The sequence below is a fragment of the Salmo trutta genome, chromosome 32, assembly GCF_901001165.1.
Source record: "Salmo trutta chromosome 32, fSalTru1.1, whole genome shotgun sequence".
Taxonomy (NCBI): domain Eukaryota; kingdom Metazoa; phylum Chordata; class Actinopteri; order Salmoniformes; family Salmonidae; genus Salmo; species Salmo trutta.
In genome coordinates, this window is record NC_042988.1 from 18356564 (window position 1) to 18374638 (window position 18075).

General features: G+C 42.7%; 2 protein-coding genes across 4 annotated transcripts; one reads left to right on the forward strand and one right to left on the reverse strand.

Annotated features, from left to right (window-relative positions):
• The first annotated feature begins 81 nt into the window (after positions 1-81).
• Positions 82-2638, forward strand: ndufa6 (NADH:ubiquinone oxidoreductase subunit A6). The gene is made up of 3 exons (XM_029728033.1): positions 82-252; positions 2043-2158; positions 2421-2638. The coding sequence occupies exons 1-3, from the start codon at positions 114-116 to the stop codon at positions 2550-2552; spliced, it is 387 nt and encodes a 128-aa protein (XP_029583893.1). The 5' UTR covers positions 82-113; the 3' UTR covers positions 2553-2638.
• A 328-nt stretch (positions 2639-2966) lies between these two features.
• Positions 2967-13618, reverse strand: LOC115171323 (protein FAM234B-like). Of its 3 annotated transcripts, XR_003871175.1 has the most exons (15): positions 13458-13618; positions 11816-12364; positions 11285-11407; positions 10778-11029; positions 10506-10621; positions 10158-10317; positions 9918-10056; positions 9639-9839; positions 9114-9195; positions 8850-9014; positions 7921-8041; positions 7585-7814; positions 7333-7467; positions 3573-3686; positions 2967-3447 (listed from the first exon to the last, which is right to left on the reverse strand). XR_003871175.1 is itself a non-coding variant. In XM_029728030.1 (13 exons), exons 1-12 carry the CDS (start codon positions 13492-13494, stop codon positions 7585-7587), a joined length of 2175 nt encoding a protein of 724 aa, XP_029583890.1. In that variant the 5' UTR covers positions 13495-13618; the 3' UTR covers positions 6859-7467. The 3 variants fall into 3 exon arrangements, 1 of the variants encoding a protein (XP_029583890.1); XR_003871174.1 differs by having other exon boundaries at positions 2967-3686; XM_029728030.1 differs by lacking the exons at positions 2967-3447; positions 3573-3686 and having other exon boundaries at positions 6859-7467.
• Positions 13619-18075: the final 4457 nt, after the last annotated feature.

The window sequence follows — 18075 nt, forward strand, 5'->3', positions numbered from 1 at the left end:
GCCCACATGAAGCAGATAAATGTCCCCCTCTACGCCAGGTGGCAGCACTAATACATGTTTCAAATCAGAATTATAAACGATGCTAACCAGGGAATAAGATAAAAGAAACAAACATGGCGTCCAGCGCGGCGACCCGGACAGCCGCTGGTGCTGCTAAAGTTGTTAAACCGATTTTCAGCAGGGATCTGGATGAAGCCAAGCGCCGAGTTCGGGAACTGTATCGTGCCTGGTACAGAGAGGTTCCAAACACAGGTAAATAAGCTCTCCCTTTGTATTAGATCCACACGAGCTGGATCCCAGCGTCAAGGTCGTGCTAAGACAGCTAACGTTAACCAGCTGTAAGGCACTAGCTATATATTTATTTAGCTCAATTGGCTACATATCTTGTCGATTTAAGTAAGCTAACATATACTTTCAATCTATGGCCACACTTAGCTAACATGATGTGTCCACACTGAACAAAAATATAAATTGCAACATGTAAAGTGTTGGTCCCATGTTTCATGAACTGAAATAAAAGATCCCAGAAATGTTCCACAAATTTGTTTACATCCCTGTTAGTGAGCATTTCTCCTTTGCCAAGATAATCCATCCACCTGCCAGGTCAAGAAGGTGATTAAACAGCATGATCATTACACAGGTTCACCTTGTTGGGGACAGTAAAAGGCCACTCTAAAATGTGTTTTGTCACATAACACAATGCCACAGAGTGTGCAAATGGCATGCTTACTACAGAGCTGTTGTCGGAGAGTTTAATGTTTATTTCTCTACCATAAGCCACCTTAAATATTGTTTTAGAGAATTTGGCTGTACGTCCAACCGGCCTCACAACCACAGACCACGTGTAACCACACCAGCCCAGGACTTCCACATCCGGCTTCTTCAAATGCAGGATCTGAGACCAGCCACCCGGACAGCTGAGGAAACGGAGAATTTCTGCACAAACTTCAGTTGTGCAAACCCAATCAGAAACTGTCTCAGGGAAGCTCATCTGTGTGCTTGTCGTCCTCACCAGGGTCTTGAGTTTGGCGTTGTAACTGACTTCAGTGGGCAAATGCACACATTTTGATGGCCACTGGCACGCTGGAGAAGTGTGCTCTTCACTGATGAATCCCAGTTTCAACTGTACCGGGCAGATGGCAGACAGTGTGTATGGCGTCGTGTGGGAAAGCAGTTTGCTGATGTCACCAATGTGAACAGAGTGCCTCTTGGTGGGGTTATGGTGTGGGCAGGCATAAGCTACGGACACTGAGCACATGCATTTTATCGATGGCAATTTGAATGGACCTTGATGAGATCCCGTGGCCCACTGTCGTGTCATTCATCCACTGCCATCACCTCATGATTCTGCATGATAATGCACTGCCCCATGTCGCAAGGATCTGTACATAATTCCTGGAAGCTGAAAATGTCCCAGTTCTTCCATGGCCTACATACTCACCAGACACATCACCCATTGAGCATGTTTGGGATGCGCTGGTGTACGACAGCGTGTTCCAGTTCTCACCAATATCCAGCAACTTCGCAAAGCCATTGAAGAGGAGTGGGACATCATTCCAAAAGCCACAATCAACAGCCTGATCAACTCTGTGAAGATGTCGTGCTGCATGAGGCAAATGGTAGTCACTCCAGATACTCACTGTTTTTCTGATCCACGTCCCTACTTTATTTTATATTTTAAAGGTGTCTGTGACCAACAGATACATGTCTGTATTCCCAGTCATGTGAAATCCATAGATTAGGGCCTAATTAATTTATTTAAATTGACTGATTTCCTTATATGAAAAATCTTTGAAATTGTGGCATGTTGCATCTTTATACTTTTGTTCAGCGTACTAGCAGCTAGCTAGTTTATTATCATTAATCACTATTTTTATTTTTTATGAATGGACAGTACAATACACTTCCTACATTTGCAGATAGGCCACATGATTAGCAATTTGATAAGTAGGGAGTGTGATAAGTAAATGCATTAATATGTGTATTTCTTTAAGCTTGTTGTGGGAATTTTATAGGATGACATCTTGTGTTTTGTCCCACAGTGACTACCTTCCAGCTGGACATCACAGCTCGCCAGGGAACAGACAAAGTGAGGGAGATGTTTGACAGGAACAAGCACGTCAATGACCCCCGTGTGATTGACATGCTTGTCATTAAGGTTAGTCTACTCTGCTCCCAAGCAGTCAATTTTCTCTCATGCAGTTAGCCTAGTTTCTTATTGGTACGGTGGGTTAGTGTTATACTGCTAGACCGAGATACAAACTGTCTAGATAACTGGGCTGTCATGTTCTACATCATTTTACGTGACGCATCCAAATCGTTCGAAGAAAACAACTTCGACCGGAATATTTACAAAGCTCAGTGGTCACGTATCAAGTGTAGTGAGTGATGTTTTCTTTGCATACTTTTGGTTACAATAGGGTAAGATGGAGCTGCAGGAGACCATCAATGTCTGGAAGCAGAAGACCCACATTATGCGCTATTTCCATGAGACGGAGGTACCACGCCCTGCGGACTTTCTGTCCAGATTTTATGTTGGACATGACAATTGAACTGCTCCCTGTACTTTCCACCCTGTTTTGTCCAGTGTAACAGAGGCTTCCCCTTATTGAACTGTAAATATACACATAATACCCAATCTTGTCAAGTCCTCATTGTACAAATGTTTTCATTTTGTGAAAACAGTCATGGGACTGTTACTTCCCAATTGAAGTTGGAAGGCTCTCTTTGTGCACTGCATAGCTATTCCTCTGCGTTGCCACAGTAGAGATGCTTTAATGTGATACAGAAGTATTTGTGCAAACTAGCACTTATGATCACTAAGTTCAGAAGATGGATGCTGAGACCAAGAAATATCAGTTTGGTTGTCATGGACACTGTGTTTACCCTGTACCCACTCCCATTCAATAAGCCAGTTATTAGTTGATAAGCCTCTGAATTGTCATGAATGACATGCCACTGAGGTACATTACATATAGGTCGACTTTATTAGATCAGTTCATCAAAAACAAATGGAACCGGTTGGAATAAAAAGCACCAAGGGTTCTGATAACCTATATCAGAAACCAGATAAATAGGGACACCTATGCAGGCCTGTCACCTGATTAAGGCCTTCCCAAGTAAATCAATATCCCCAGAATGATTGAAAACAGAACAAATATTTCCATCAATGTAGAAGATATCACTGGCTAAATCAAAAGCAACTGATCCAAGGGTTTCCTTCTGCACATCGATCTATTTTATTTAGTAAGACTTATCTGTGCAGGTAACCATTATCACTAGGGAGGAATTAGTCCTATCACTTCTCTAAAACAGCTCTGTATCCAGGCAGGCACACATCACAATGGATGGGGAGATTAGCACCAGAAAGGCTTTGAGTTTGAGATCCTCAAGTCTTTTCAGCTGTCACACGTCTTCCCATTGTCTTGAGAGGCGACACATTACGCTCTGTTGAGGGAGAATACAGTAATAGGCCTCATCTTCCGTGAGGTCAAATGTCATCGTTATTGCTTAAATGTTAAGAGATCAATCGTCTGAAGTTGATTTTATTGATCATTATACATAAAACATACCCAGGTCATATATGTTGGAGCATACAGACCCTTCAGTCATCATCGTCATCATCCTCAGGGACGAAGATGTCATGCTCTTCCAGCAGCGCAGCAAAGTTCTTGCTGATCAGAGTTCTGACATACAGGAAGGGGATCACAACCACAGTAATCCGGAAGATGCCAAATGAGGTCTGGACCATTGTCAACAATTCCATCACAAAAACATATCTATGTTAGCCTGCAATGCTGTGTGATTTTATACACAACGGCAACCAGGATAAAATAAAAAATGAATGTCATAAATAATTTACAACATGATGCATGCTTTACACATTTAAACAGGCATGTATTTATAACACTTCAAGTGAAATGGAGAGGTATAGGCTCACCGAGATCCTACCTGCGATTAAACATTCCTATTAATTTGTAAGATATAATTACAAATCTTGCCTGGCTATTTTATCATGCACAAATAACTTCAAGGCACCTTTACTAAATTCCTTCCCCACTCATTCATTTCATTAATGACCTGCGCATATTTTCACAAGACAGCACTCACCTTGGGTTTTGGCAAAATACCACCTGATGCTCAGTACACAACTGTTCGGTAATGAGATGGTGCCTCTCCGAACCATTAGCATAAAACCCAGAAAATGTTGGTACACGACTGTTTTTCAACACCAACAGTCTGGCCTGACGAACCAAGACCGACACCATCTTCCAAGCCTTTGACGCTCGCAGCAATGCGGAGAGAGATTATTTTGGATGCACCCAAGCATCGCCTCTGAGCCTGCGCCCTCCTTTTACTCAAATATTTCTCATGATTAATTAAGTGTTTTTATGAAAATGTATTGCAAACGGAGCTGAATCCGTAGTACAGCTGTAGTACAAAACACTACATTTGTAGCAGCAAGAATCGCAGCAGTACATTTATTTCTTCATGTGATCTGGAAATGTTTTCCAGTATGTCAGCAATATTTACAAATATCAATAAAATGCACAGTTACCATACATGGCAATCAGCAATAATGTATCATCACTACAATAGTTATTGATTAAAGAAATGTAAACCTTTCAGTAAGTAGCATATCAGTAAATGCTGTTGTGGGGTAAGTTGAGCCTTAAGGTTAGTTTAGCCACCCCTTGTTTCTAAGAAACCATACAACATTAATCATGTGACCAAGTAGCAGAGGCACACAAGGTCTTATCTGATGACAGTCTGAGCATGCTAAACCTATCAAGAATCTCGCAGAGCACTTTCATGTCCTTAGTACCCCATTAGTATTATTATTTTTTTGCATTCATGGGCTTAGTAGCCTCATGCAGAGAACTTGCATATGAATTGGCACATTGAAACAACATCCCTGTCCCTGACAACTGGTCAAGAAATGGAAGGGTTAATAATATTGAATAGAGTGATCTATATCTGAATGTAGGCATACATTTCAGATATACAATATACCACACCCCCATTCCATGAATTAAACTTTGACCTACCAGCACCCACTTACTCCAAGGTAGCTCAACCTACCCTATCCCTATGCATACCCGGGGTAAGTTGTGCCAAGAAACCACTTTTTTTGAATGAGCTGTTTTCAAAACTTAAATGTTTACATGAATTCTGATTATTTTCAGGGATACACAACATCCTGAAATATATGTAGACATTGATGTTGGAACGAATACTGTATTTTCCTTGACGGAATGATGCTGAATATAAAAAATGGCTCAACATACCCCACTCTACCCTACAGCCAAAATATACTGCACAAAAAAATAAAGGGAACACTTAAACAACACATCCTAGATCTGAATGAAAGAAATAATCTTATGAAATACTTTTTTCTTTACATAGTTGAATATGCTGACAACAAAATCACACAAAAATAATCAATGGAAATCCAATTTATCAACCCATGGAGGTCTGGATTTGGAGTCACCCTCAAAATTAAAGTGGAAAACCACACTACAGGCTGATCCAACTTTGATGTAATGTCCTTAAAACAAGTCAAAATGAGGCTCAGTAGTGTATGTGGCCTCCACGTGCCTGTATGACCTCCCTACAATGCCTGGGCATGCTCCTGATGAGGTGGCGGATGGTCTCCTGAGGGATCTCCTCCCAGACCTGGACTAAAGCATCCGCCAACTCCTGGACAGTCTGTGGTGCAACGTGGCGTTGGTGGATGGAGCGAGACATGATGTCCCATATGTGCTCAATTGGATTCAGGTCTGGGGAACAGGCAGGCCAGTCCATAGCATCAATGCCTTCCTCTTGCAGGAACTGCTGACACACTCCAGCCACATGAGGTCTAGCATTGTCTTGCATTAGGAGGAACCCAGGGCCAACCGCACCAGCATATGGTCTCACAAGGGGTCTGAGGATCTCATCTCGGTACCTAATGGCAGTCAGGCTACCTCTGGCGAGCACATGGAGGGCTGTGCGGCCCCCCAAAGAAATGCCACCCCACACCATGACTGACCCACCGCCAAACCGGTCATTCTGGAGGATGTTGCAGGCAGCAGAACATTCTCCACTGCATCTCCAGACTTTGTCACGTCTGTCACGTGCTCAGTGTGAACCTGCTTTCATCTGTGAAGAGCACAGGGCGCCAGTGGCGAATTTGCCAATCTTGGTGTTCTCTGGCAAATGCCAAACGTCCTGCACGGTGTTGGGCTGTAAGCACAACCCCCACCTGTGGACGTCGGGCCCTCATTACCACCCTCATGGAGTCTGTTTCTGACCGTTTGAGCAGACACATGCACATTTGTGGCCTGCTGGAGGTCATTTTGCAGGGCTCTGGCAGTGCTCCTCCTGCTCCTCCTTGCACAAAGGCGGAGGTAGCGGTCCTGCTGCTGGGTTGTTGCCCTCTTACGGCCTCCTCCATGTCTCCTGATGTACTGGCCTGTCTCCTGGTAGCGCCTCCATGCTCTGGACACTACGCTGACAGACACAGCAAACCTTCCTGCCACAGCTCGCATTGATGTGCCATCCTGGATGAGCTGCACTACCTGAGCCACTTGTGTGGGTTGTAGACTCCGTCTCATGCTACCACTAGAGTGAAAGCCCCGGCAGCATTCAAAAGTGACCAAAACATCAGCCAGGAAGCATAGGAACTGAGAAGTGGTCTGTGGTCCCCACCTGCAGAACCACTCCTTTATTGGGGGTGTCTTGCTAATTGCCTATAATTTCCACCTGTTGTCTATTCCATTTGCACAACAGCATGTGAAATTTATTGACAATCAGTGTTGCTTCCTAAGTGGACAGTTTGATTTCACAGAAGTGTGATTGACTTGGAGTTACATTGTGTTGTTTAAGTGTTCCCTTTATTTTTTTGAGCAGTGTATGTTCAGACTCCCTTTACCTAACTTGGTAATTCTGCTTGAACACAGACCTCAATTGCCTAATTGAAAAGGTGGATATGAGAGGAGAATGAATGTATTTGGAGGAATTAACTGGGTAATTGCCTCTCATTCTGTAGATTAAAAATATACTAAACGAGTGAGGTGCCAATTGTACAATGGACAACTTACACCTACACCTCTACCTTTCAAATCATTGTGCTTGATCTGCAGAAGTTTCTTCTATGTACTTACATATTTTGATTTCCATACACCCCAAACAAGGTAAATAGTCATTGATATATTAAATTCAATATTCAATAAAAAGGACTAGTCATAAATAAATCAGTCAACTCATAATATATACACATATAATACAAATACAGCTAAATAAATATTTTTCCGCAAGTGAGATGAGTAATAATAGAAATTAAAATCGTACTTTGGACAAAAGTGGAAATGTAAACAGCTTGAGATAAATCTCCTTCACTCGGTGTGTATCATGGTGTTTCCACAGGTTTGGTCCCGCCAGTGGTTTCCCTCTGATCATGTAGAACCAGCAAGTGATAACTCCTCTCTACACAGGAAAACAAAATGATGTGTTTTGTCACCTGAAACTACACAGACACCACAAACATCATGTCATATAAAGCATATTCTGGACATACTTAGCTATGTTCCCTCCCTTTTTTACCTAATGGTTTTTGAAGGTGAGACGCCTGAAGAACTTGTTTATCTCAAATACTCCAGGTCTGACTGGTACCCCTGCAGTGCTGCTCTCTCCCAGCCTCACAATCTGTCCAGCAGTGATTGCTGCCCTGAGGCTCATGCTCTTCACCACCCGCGACCCAGGCCCCAGGCCAGAGGTAGGCCGGGAGGACACAGTAATGTAGGAGGCATCCTTCTGCGGCTCCTGGTAACTCACTAAGACAGAGAAAAGGGGAGAAACAGTTGATCAGCAGTGCTACTAACAACAGCCATAATCATATGCACAATTATTAAATAATAAATACAGCACATCACGCATCACCTGCAGCAGTAAGAATGGTGTCTGTGGTGCTGGCGAGCTCCAGAAGGATTGTGGGATATGCAGGATGTAACATGAAGAGCTTTCGGATGACTGGCATGGCTTGAACCGCCCCTGGTGCCACCTGTTAACAGAGCAAGACTTGAAATAGATTTCAGCTACTGAACTCCATAGTACGACAGGCACAAATATGTAATCCTTTACCTATCAGGCTGGGGTTAATTCCACAAATTACAGGAGACACCAAAAGGGACTTTCTATCTTCCGACTGCCAACCTGAACATTGACTATTGTTAACATTCTGGCAGCAGGGTTCTGGTTAATTCCACTGATTCAATTCTAATTCAATTCTCTCTTCCTGTAAATTCAAATTAATTCAATTAAAATTCAATTTTTGTCAATTATCCAAAGTGTCTGCTAAATGACTACGGTCAGTCTGAATTCAGAGATAATTAAATTCCAATGCTAGGTCAATTCCAAGAATTGAATATTATCCCTAACAATTCCACAAATTACATTTCAAAATTAAATTCCCTCAGGCTTTCAGGCTGATCATATCAATATTCATACAGCTTAGCTATCCTGGAAATATTAAAATACAACTTTAAATGATTTTAAACAAATCATGCAGTACATTTTTCAATACTAACTGCATTAATTCCATTAACTGGAAAATGTACAAATATTAAATTCCAATTCAAATAGTTCAAACAGTCTAATTCCAATTCCATAACTTGCCGATTGTTGAAATTTGAATTGAATTCAACATAAATTCTCCACTTTGAGTGAATTCAAATATTTAATTGCAATTTCAAATTAAATTGGAATTGACCCCAACCCTTGTGCCTATACCACTGAAGGATGAAGCAACATAACACGTTCTCATAGAAAATCTATTCCTGCTCCTTATAAGGATTCAACAAGGGACTCACAGTTGTCTTGGTGAGGTTCTTTGGTGGTCTGACAGGGTCACCGGCCCAGAAAAGGAAAGCTGATTGAGCAGATGTCATGATTGAAGTACCTTCCAGGTCAAGGCGTGGACAAATAAACTCTGTCTCCCACAGACTACGCCCACTGGCTCCATCAACCACCTGAACCTGAGATCACAGAGATGGATGGTCATCTTTGTAAATATGTACAACTGTCTGAGAAGTATAATAGCTATAGGTGTAAGTGTTTGTAGAAGGAGATTATACTTTTCTCATTCTAGAGGCCCCAGACTTCTGTATGAGGAGATCTGGGATTCCATCATCGTTGAATTGGCCTGGTGCTGGACGACTGAGACAATGATAAATGATTCAGGTTATTTTAGCTCTATAACTTTATAGGGCAGGGGTTTTCAAACCTCTCCGTCGGGGATCCCCACTCGTTCCATATATTTGAACAATTCTAGAACTAGCACTACTGATTCAGCTTGTCAGCTAATTACCAAGCCTTGATTAGGTCAAGTAGTTGAGTTAGTTCAGGGCTACAACTAAATTGTGAAACTTCTGGTGGTCCCTGAGGAGAGGTTTGAAAACCACTGTTATAGGGTATTACTTTACTTTATAGTTTTATATATTGATATTTATTACTGTATTGTTGGGAAAAGAGCTTGCAAGAAAGGCACTTCACTGCACTTGTGCACGTGACAATAAAACTTAAAGCTGTCACTTTTACGCTTAGTCATATACACCCTAATGATAAACTTCTCCATATATCATGGTGACCATATTTCCTACCTGTGTATGGCTGAGGAGGTAAGAGTCCACTCGGTGTGTGCGTCCTTCTCTCTCAGCACAGAGAGCTTGCTGGAGAGCTTGCCACACACCAGCACCCAGTCACTGTGGCTGGAGTTGAGGTTGGAGATGGAGTCCAGGCTGTTGTGGTTGTTACACAAGCCAGCCACTAGGGGGACCAAGAACTCCACTTGCTCAGTTCCACTGGACAGAGAAAGTCAAACATTCGTTCAAACAGGCACTCTATTGTAATTGTGTAACCGAGCACTTTCTTAGCCTTACCTGGAGATGTGTATGAGGGAGGAGTTGGTTTTCCTAAGCTTCTCCCAGCCGGGGTCCTTCAGTCTTAGACCAGGGGATATGGGTGTTTTTCCAGTAGCCCGAGTGTAAATATCTCCCAGGGATACAGCCTCTACAGTGCCTGAGTTAGTATAGCAGATACATTATCAGACATTTATTGATTTCAGACGAGAAACAGTTTTTTTCAAAGTCACTGTGCTTGATATAAAATGAATCCCTTACCTAGTCCAAATAGAATGTAATATGCCCCCAGCTGTGTCTCATGAAACAGGGGACCAATCAGCTTTCCAGAGACATCAAAGGTTGTGAGGTTGAAGGTCACGGGATGTCCAAGCGGAGCTCCAGTCAGCCCAGACAGCAGGAGCAGTGAGAGGTCAGACACCTGAAAATAAGTTTGAGACAGTTTTATGGGAGCATTCTAGACTGACTGTAAAATGAGTGTTGTTAACACAGTGACTCTGAAGATTTGGGAGTATGGTCTATATTGTAATAATAATATGATTTATATAGTAACAATTGTCTTATTACAGCAAAAAATATGTATCGGTGCCAAGCTAGAGATTGTCATACCTGGTCAGCAGGTAAAGTGGCAATCAGCAAGTCAGGAACAGAGTCACCTTGGAGATCTGTCAGGGAAACTGCCTGGGACTGGATCTCCCCTGGTGCTACCGACCACAGCTTCTTCCCTGAGGAGGGAAATACAATAGGTTACTCCTTACTGAACATTACACTGTTAACTACAACACATTATTAATACATCTACACAACCACTAAAATGTTCATGCTTGTAGCTGTGAAACGGAACCATTAATAGCCATACATTTCTGTGGTTGTTGTCTGACCTGTGGTGCCGTTGACAGCAGTGAGGTGTGCAGACTCGATGAGCAGACAAACGGGGCCACTAGCTCTGTCTCTCTGGCCAGATAGGGGAACGGCGCTGTTGGGGAGGGCTCTGAGGGCAGCGCCCCCTGCTGGCAGTGGTGATGGGTGGGCTTCGTACTGCAGCCCACACTGGATGGACTCCACAGGTTCCCCGAGGACCCTCCGCCAAAGCACCTCACCACTGAATGCAGATAGGGCCACCACACTGTACTCTGGGAGAGACAGAGAGGGAGAAAGAGAAGGGGGTAAAGGTGGGTGGGGTTTATTACATGTGGCAAATTGTGTGTTCTCAGCAGTTTACTGGGACTAGCAGGATTAGATATGGAGATTAATATTATATAATCACTGGTAGATTTGTATGGTGTACAGTGAGGAGGTGGGCTTGAGAGAGAATTACGCCTAAAAATGAGGGTTGAAAATATCCTCTTCGTTACTACGACAATGTCCCTTGTTGTTTCCATAGATACCTTTGTTGTTCACCGCAGAACTGGAGAGATGGGTGTTGTTGCTCTTTTGAGTGACTCCTATTAGCACATCCTCAACTGAGTCATTGTCAACATCCCACAGTGCAAGAGGAGGTGGGGTAACACCTAAAGAAGAAGAAAACCCCTGTTACAGACAGGAACGGTTTGTAACTATTATTTACTAAACTAGACCTGCGGTTGCGTTGCTAACATGCTATTATAATAATCACGGTAATGTGTAATCATAGTAATCCAGACTGTAATATCCACCCCTTGACTAAGACAGTCAGATAAATCTGAGTTTTGTGTTCTCAACTGCTTTCTCATACAGTTGACTTTATTGTAATGTTGACTGTGTGCTTATCTTAATCTAAAGCACTAGTCTACTCAGAGTCTGACCAGTCGGACCTGACCTGTAGTTCTCTCTTTCTCTGGTGTGAGAGAGAGGTGTATTGGTATCAGCAACCAGCAACATACAGGTAAACTGTAGTCTGTTATCATGTGTATTGTTTATACATTAGACTCCTCACTCACCTCCCACATGATCACCCAGCTCTTTCTCCCACTGCGGCCGTTTGTCCAGTTCCCCATGCTGACAAGGCACCAAAAAGGCACACAGCAGCACCACCAGCATGGCACAGACCAGAGGCACCAGGAAAAACGCTGCCCGGATGGCTCCCCTCACCTTAGCCTTCTTCCCGTCCGGGTCAGCACTGGCACTGACACCAAATCCAGGGCCACCAGAGGCCCCAAGCCCCCCTCCATCCTCTACTCCCTCATCCCTGTTTGTCTCTCTCTGGCTCCAGTACTGCATGCCCTTCTCCTCTCTCTCCTGCCTCTTTTTTCCCGGGAGCCGTTCTCTCCACTCATCATCGTCCTCCTCTTCCTCCTCTGCCTCATCTTCATCCCCTACGAGCCTCCCTGTTCTGCTCCCTCTCAGCTCTGAGGTACCTGTACCCATGCAGTTGCCCCTCCCCAAGCCATTGCGGGGATAGTTGAGGACCAGGTCGTCCTCCTCGCTCTCGTCCTCACTGTCGGCCTGAGTGAGGGGGTCATACTCTCCAAGCTCCGAGCCCTTCTTCCCTGTGAGGGACATACACACAAAGACACACACGGTTAAGCTATTACTGCAGTGGGCTAAATCAGGGTCACACAGAGTTGTTTCTTGGTAGTCTTAAACAAATCTACGTTGAAACAAAAGTATACACCTCACACACATGGTTATGGGCTTAACAAAATGAAGACACCTGTACATGTATGTCAGATATACAGTTGAAATGTATTACATTTTGAGTTTGCATCCCAATATTACACTTAATATATATCACAGAAGACTGAAATATAACAAAACCATATGACATAGAAACACTGGATAATGTTTATGAATTATGATATTCTGACAAATATGAACAACATTCCACCCTTGAGGCCACTAGAGCTCGATTTGGTCATTTGACTGCAGGACAGGGGTCTTCGGATCTATTTAGGAAACAAGGCCCAGGTGAAAACTAGAATGATCTGATAGAGCATGGTGGTGCCTGATAGAACGATAGGCATCCCAAAAGGCCAGGGAAGTTACTCAAGTATTGTTTATTTTAACACCAAATGAATTATGTCCTACCCTGGTCCCAGATCTGTTTGTACTCTTGCCGACTCTATTGCTCATTGTTTGGCATGACAATAATTGCCAAGTTAAATGAAGGACCCCCATTACATGGCCTTATATGTAGTTATTTGTTGAACACGAGATTTAAGCAAGTACCTAAATCTGTTATAACATTATTATGACAGTGAGCACTGAGCAATCAAGCGACTTCGATGTGGCACCTTACTGTACTGTACAGTAGCTAGCTAGTGAGGCACATAGGATTGTGAATGATGCAATGTTTTTCTATTAAAGCTTGAAAAGAAACGAAATATCAAACATTGAAAATAAGTGTCGTATTTCACCTCTCAATTCTGGACTGTCATTAAACAAATTAAAACATTTTGTGTTATTGCAATCAACATTACTGTAGCTAGCTGGCTGGCTGTTCTAGCTAGCTCACATGAGCTAACAGAATGGCACCAAAACAACATTGAGACAAGACACGACTGGTACAAAGACTACACAACATCCTTTTCACCTAATCAAGTCTTATATCTATTTCCCAAATAATTGCAACGCGTCTCTTACCAGGCAATTTGAGAGCACGGGACAAAGCTGCAGCCATTGCAAATTGTAACGGCGCTGTGCTGCAGAATTTATCCTCTCATCCGACGGAGGCACCAAAGAACTGTGGTGTGTGTGTGTGTGTGTGTGTGCCACGCTGTGTGGACGTTTCGGGGACCGTAGCGAGGGCATTCTGGGATACAACGTTTTTTCTTACCAAACATAGTCGCAGAGAGGAAGAGGCTAAGTCAGTAGACGCTATTTAGCAGTTGGGTGTATTCATGGATGCCAAGGGAAGCCAGGCTTCCCCCAAAAAATGTACCAATAAAGAAATGTATGTATTTTCCGTCTTTCTGTGTTTTCATAATTGTCTTTCAATGCGCAAGAGGCTGAACGTATCTCACCAGAGAAAGTATCCTAGAGAGCAAAACAGCGCCCCTCTTTCTCTCTGTGTGTAGGCCATCTATCTCATGCCGTCTGGTCATAAATGGTTTGACATTTCTGCCTCCCGTAGTATTGAATGCAAGGGAAGCCAGCGAGCGAGCATATTGTCCCCCTTGATAAAAAAAATCTAAATAAAATAATAGCCAATCAGCGCTGAGATAAACTCCAAAAAGGTGTCAAGGGAAGCCAGTTTGGATTTGGCTTCACCCCAGCACAGAGAAATATGTCATTGATCAAAGCAACTTGAATTGTTGCATCTCATTGTGTTGTTGTCCTCCGGTGTCTAACAAGCTAAAATTGACCCTTTCCTAAATTAGCCATGGATGAAGATAGGGATTTGGACTTGTGGTTTTACTTAATTCTCCATACTGGCCAATGATTATAACGGCAATTCTGATCCAATCATAACATACATTGGCCCCTGGACTGAGAGGATGGGAGTTCAATGTGTAGGTTGTAGCTAGATGTAGAAAGCTAATGTTAACTAGCTAACGTTGCCCATGAAAGAAAGTTAGGCTAGCGAGCAAGCATTTTAGCCAGGTAGCCTAGGGCAAAAAAAATACAAGTGTGTACTGTACTGTATGACAGAGTCATAGACTGTTTCGTCAACAGGAAAGAGAGCAGGATGACATTGGCGTTTCTCTACAAGTAGGGTGAGTCAACATGTTTTTTCTTCTTGCATGAACGCACAAACACACACACATCAGAACCATGGACAGCCACATTATATTTAGCTTATGTTGATTGGACTAAATTGTTTTTGGTATATTTTAGTTGTCCCTGTATTAGACTAAGCATAGGTGATTTGATGGTGTTGAAATGTCGAAGTTGAAATGGTGCTGAAATAGTGGAGGCAGCTCCTGTTTTCATTGCGACTTGCAGTAACTCTCTGTGTTTCTAAATCAATAGTTGTTTAGTAGTCCGAAAATGTCAGAAACATTACTTTCTTCACCATGCTGTAGGTCATGAAACTGTTTGTTACATGCAATATGCTTTGTGGACTTTACCGGACAGAGATTACTCTCCGGTTTTGTGATGAAACAAAGGTGTGGTTGAATTTATTCTGCCACTGAGTCTTCTTACTGTCTCTGCCTTAGGCATACATCCCAGCACAAGGCATATGAACTTACAAGTTATAGAACAAACAACGCAATTATCACAACGCATACACTCTATATATAAAAGTATGTGGACACCCCTTCAAATGAGTGGAATTGGCTATTTCAGCCACACCCATTGCTGACAGGTGTATAAAATCAAGCACACTGCCATGCAATCTCCATAGACAAACATTGGCAGTGATGGCCTTACTGAAGAGCTCAGTGACTTTCAACGTGGCACCGTCATGGGATGCCTGTTTCCAACAAGTCGGTTTGGGAAATTTCTGCCCTGCTAGAGCTGCCCCGGTCAACTGTAAGTGCTGTTATTGTGAAGTGGAAACGTCTAGGAGCAACAGCGACTCAGCCGCAAAGTGGTAGGCCACACAAGCTCACAAAACCGCCGAGTGCTGAAGTGTGTAGCGTGTACAAATCGTCTGTCCTCGGTTGCATCACTCGCTACCAAGTTCCAAACTGCCTCTGGAAGCAACATCAGCACAAGAACTGTTCTCCAGGAGTTTCATGAAATGGGTTTTTCATGGCCGAGCAACTGCACACAAGCCTAAGGGCCAAGCGTTGGCTGGAGTGGTGTAAAGCTCGCCGCCATTGGACTCTGGAGCAGTGGAAAGCATTCTCTGAAGTGATGAATCACACTTCACCATCTGGCAGTCTGACTGACGAATCTGGATATTGTGGATGTCAGGCGAACGCTACCTGCCCCAATGCATAGTGCCAACTGTAAAGTTTGGAGGAGGAGGAATAATGGTCTGGGGCTGTTTTCATGTTCCGGTCTAGTCCCCTTGGTTCCAGTGGAGGGAAATCTTAATGCTACAGCATACAATGATATTCTAGACGATTCTGTGTTTCCAACTTTGTGGTAACAGTTTTGTGATGGTCTTTTCCTGTTTCAGCATGACTATGCCCCTTTGCACAAAGTGAGGTCCATACAGATGGTTTGTTGAGATTGGTGTGGAACAACTTGACTGGCCTGCACAGAGCCCTGACCTGAATACCATCGAACACCTTTGGGATCAATTGTAACATCGACTGAGAGCCAGGCCTAATGCTCTAGTGGCTGAAAGGAAGCAAGTCCCCGCAGCAATGTTCCATCTCTAGTGGAAAGCCTTCTCTGAACAGTGGGCTGTTATTTATTTATTTAACCTTTATTTTTCTAGGCAAGTCAGTTAAGAACAAATTCTTATTTACAATGACAGCCTCACCGGCCAAACCCGGACAACGCTGGGCCAATTGTGCGCCGCCCTATGGGACTCCCAATCACGGCCGGTTGTGATACAGCCTGGAATCAAACCAGGGTGTCTGTAGTGACGCCTCAAGCACTGAGATGCAGTGCCTTAGACCGCTGCGCCATTAGCAGTAAAGGGGGACCAACTCCACATTAAAGCCCATGATTTTAGAATGATATGTTTGACGAGCAGGTGTCCACATACTTTTGGTCATCTGGTGTATGTTGTCGTTTTTTCTGGCTTGGCTTTCCCAGTGATTTTACCCACGCATCTCTACTGCTCTGTAGTGGTTATAACTACCAGAGATGCTTAGAATCTATACTGCCTCTGGTTATTACCCCTCCATGAAATGACTGACAAACATAATTAACAGTTTTACTGACTTTTATGGTGCATTAATGGAACCTTGTTTCATTACGGACTGGAAAGGAGGCTACAAAATACAATTTTGTGGTTGAAATTATATTTCACCACATGAGAGACCTTTCACATTGATTCATCTGATTTTGCCTGTGTCCAGCTCTGCATGGGAAGGTGTTTTACCACTTGGCTGTGGGACAGTAGGATGGATGAGGGAGGCATGCGTTGAGAAAATACAGATATGGGACAGAAATACAAGGCATCATACTTAGTCATGCTCACACAGGGTCAGGAAGGAAATTATATGACAAAAAATGATCAGTTAAAAATCATCTACTATATCATGCCCTTACACACACACACACACACACACACACACACACACACGGATTCACTCTGCTCTGTATGTTTCTATAACTTTATAGTGACATTTTGGTTTTACAGTGTTCCTACCTTTTTGTATATGTATTTTTTTGTAAATATATATACAATACTGCCACCTCGTGGCACAAAGTTAAATGCACTCGGGTTGTGGTCGAAATGCCGGAAACAATTTATGGTCAATAACTAGTAGGTTTCCATCGAAAACAGATTTTAATGTGAATATTTAAAAATCCGTATAAAAATATGCGCATTTTCCCACCAGTGGTGTTTCCAAGAAACGGACTTGTTGCTGATAAAAATCTGGGCGTGATGACGTATTTTAATATTTATTGGAAAGGAGCATCAATATCACTGTGCACTTTCACCACCCTGTGAAATTCATCATAAATTATTTAATCTGTAGCCTAATAAACTTCATGGTTTCCCAAATCGTAGTGGGAGGGGCACCCACCACGTCGTCTTCGTGTGACTCCCAAGTTTAGTTTGATATGATGGTTACTAGATCAATATTTGCGAATAAAGGCGTTTCCACAACCATGTTACCCATCATTCATTTTACCAACAAAAAAAGATCCTACCATGTAGAAAGGAACACATTACCTGTCTGCATTTATACAATTGTACCGAAACTTCCTGTTTCCATCACAGCTTTCGGATTTTTTTCATAGGGTATGACTATACTCATATAAAACTGTGGATGGAAACATGGTTATTAGCTAGGTTTCCAACCAATTGGCAACAGATGTATATATTCCAAAATCAGCATAAAGAAAATATGAACATTTTCCCACCAGTGGTATGTTTCCACTAAACTGACTTGTTGAACATTAAAATCAGTGCGTAGTGTGCACACAACATCAACTTTTTATGAACCAAATAAAAATCTAAAGTTCAAATGTGTTTTGTTAAATAGTAAATGTGCCTACTCTGTCGAAAAAAATGTTTTTATACAGTATGACATTATCCGCATAAAACTGCTGATGGAACGTGGTTAGAGAAATAGAAGGCAGAGATGTTCTTTATGTTGAAAGAGGTTTTGGAGAAGTTGCAGTAAGTATTATTTTTATGTAATAGCACGTTACAATCATTGAAAATATAATTCCATTCTGGTTC

Coding starts and splice junctions, on each gene's coding strand:
- LOC115171323 (XM_029728030.1), bottom strand. CDS start 13,494: ATGGCTGCAGCTTTGTCCCGTGCTCTCAAATTGCCTG. Junction 9,196..9,638: donor ACCTCCTCAGCCATACACAG/GTAGGAAATATG, acceptor TCATTGTCTCAG/TCGTCCAGCACCAGGCCAAT. Junction 9,015..9,113: donor GGGCCTCTAGAATGAGAAAA/GTATAATCTCCT, acceptor CTGTGATCTCAG/GTTCAGGTGGTTGATGGAGC.
- ndufa6 (XM_029728033.1), top strand. CDS start 114: ATGGCGTCCAGCGCGGCGACCCGGACAGCCGCTGGTGCTGCTAAAGTT. Junction 253..2,042: donor CAGAGAGGTTCCAAACACAG/GTAAATAAGCTC, acceptor TTTGTCCCACAG/TGACTACCTTCCAGCTGGAC. Junction 2,159..2,420: donor TTGACATGCTTGTCATTAAG/GTTAGTCTACTC, acceptor TGGTTACAATAG/GGTAAGATGGAGCTGCAGGA.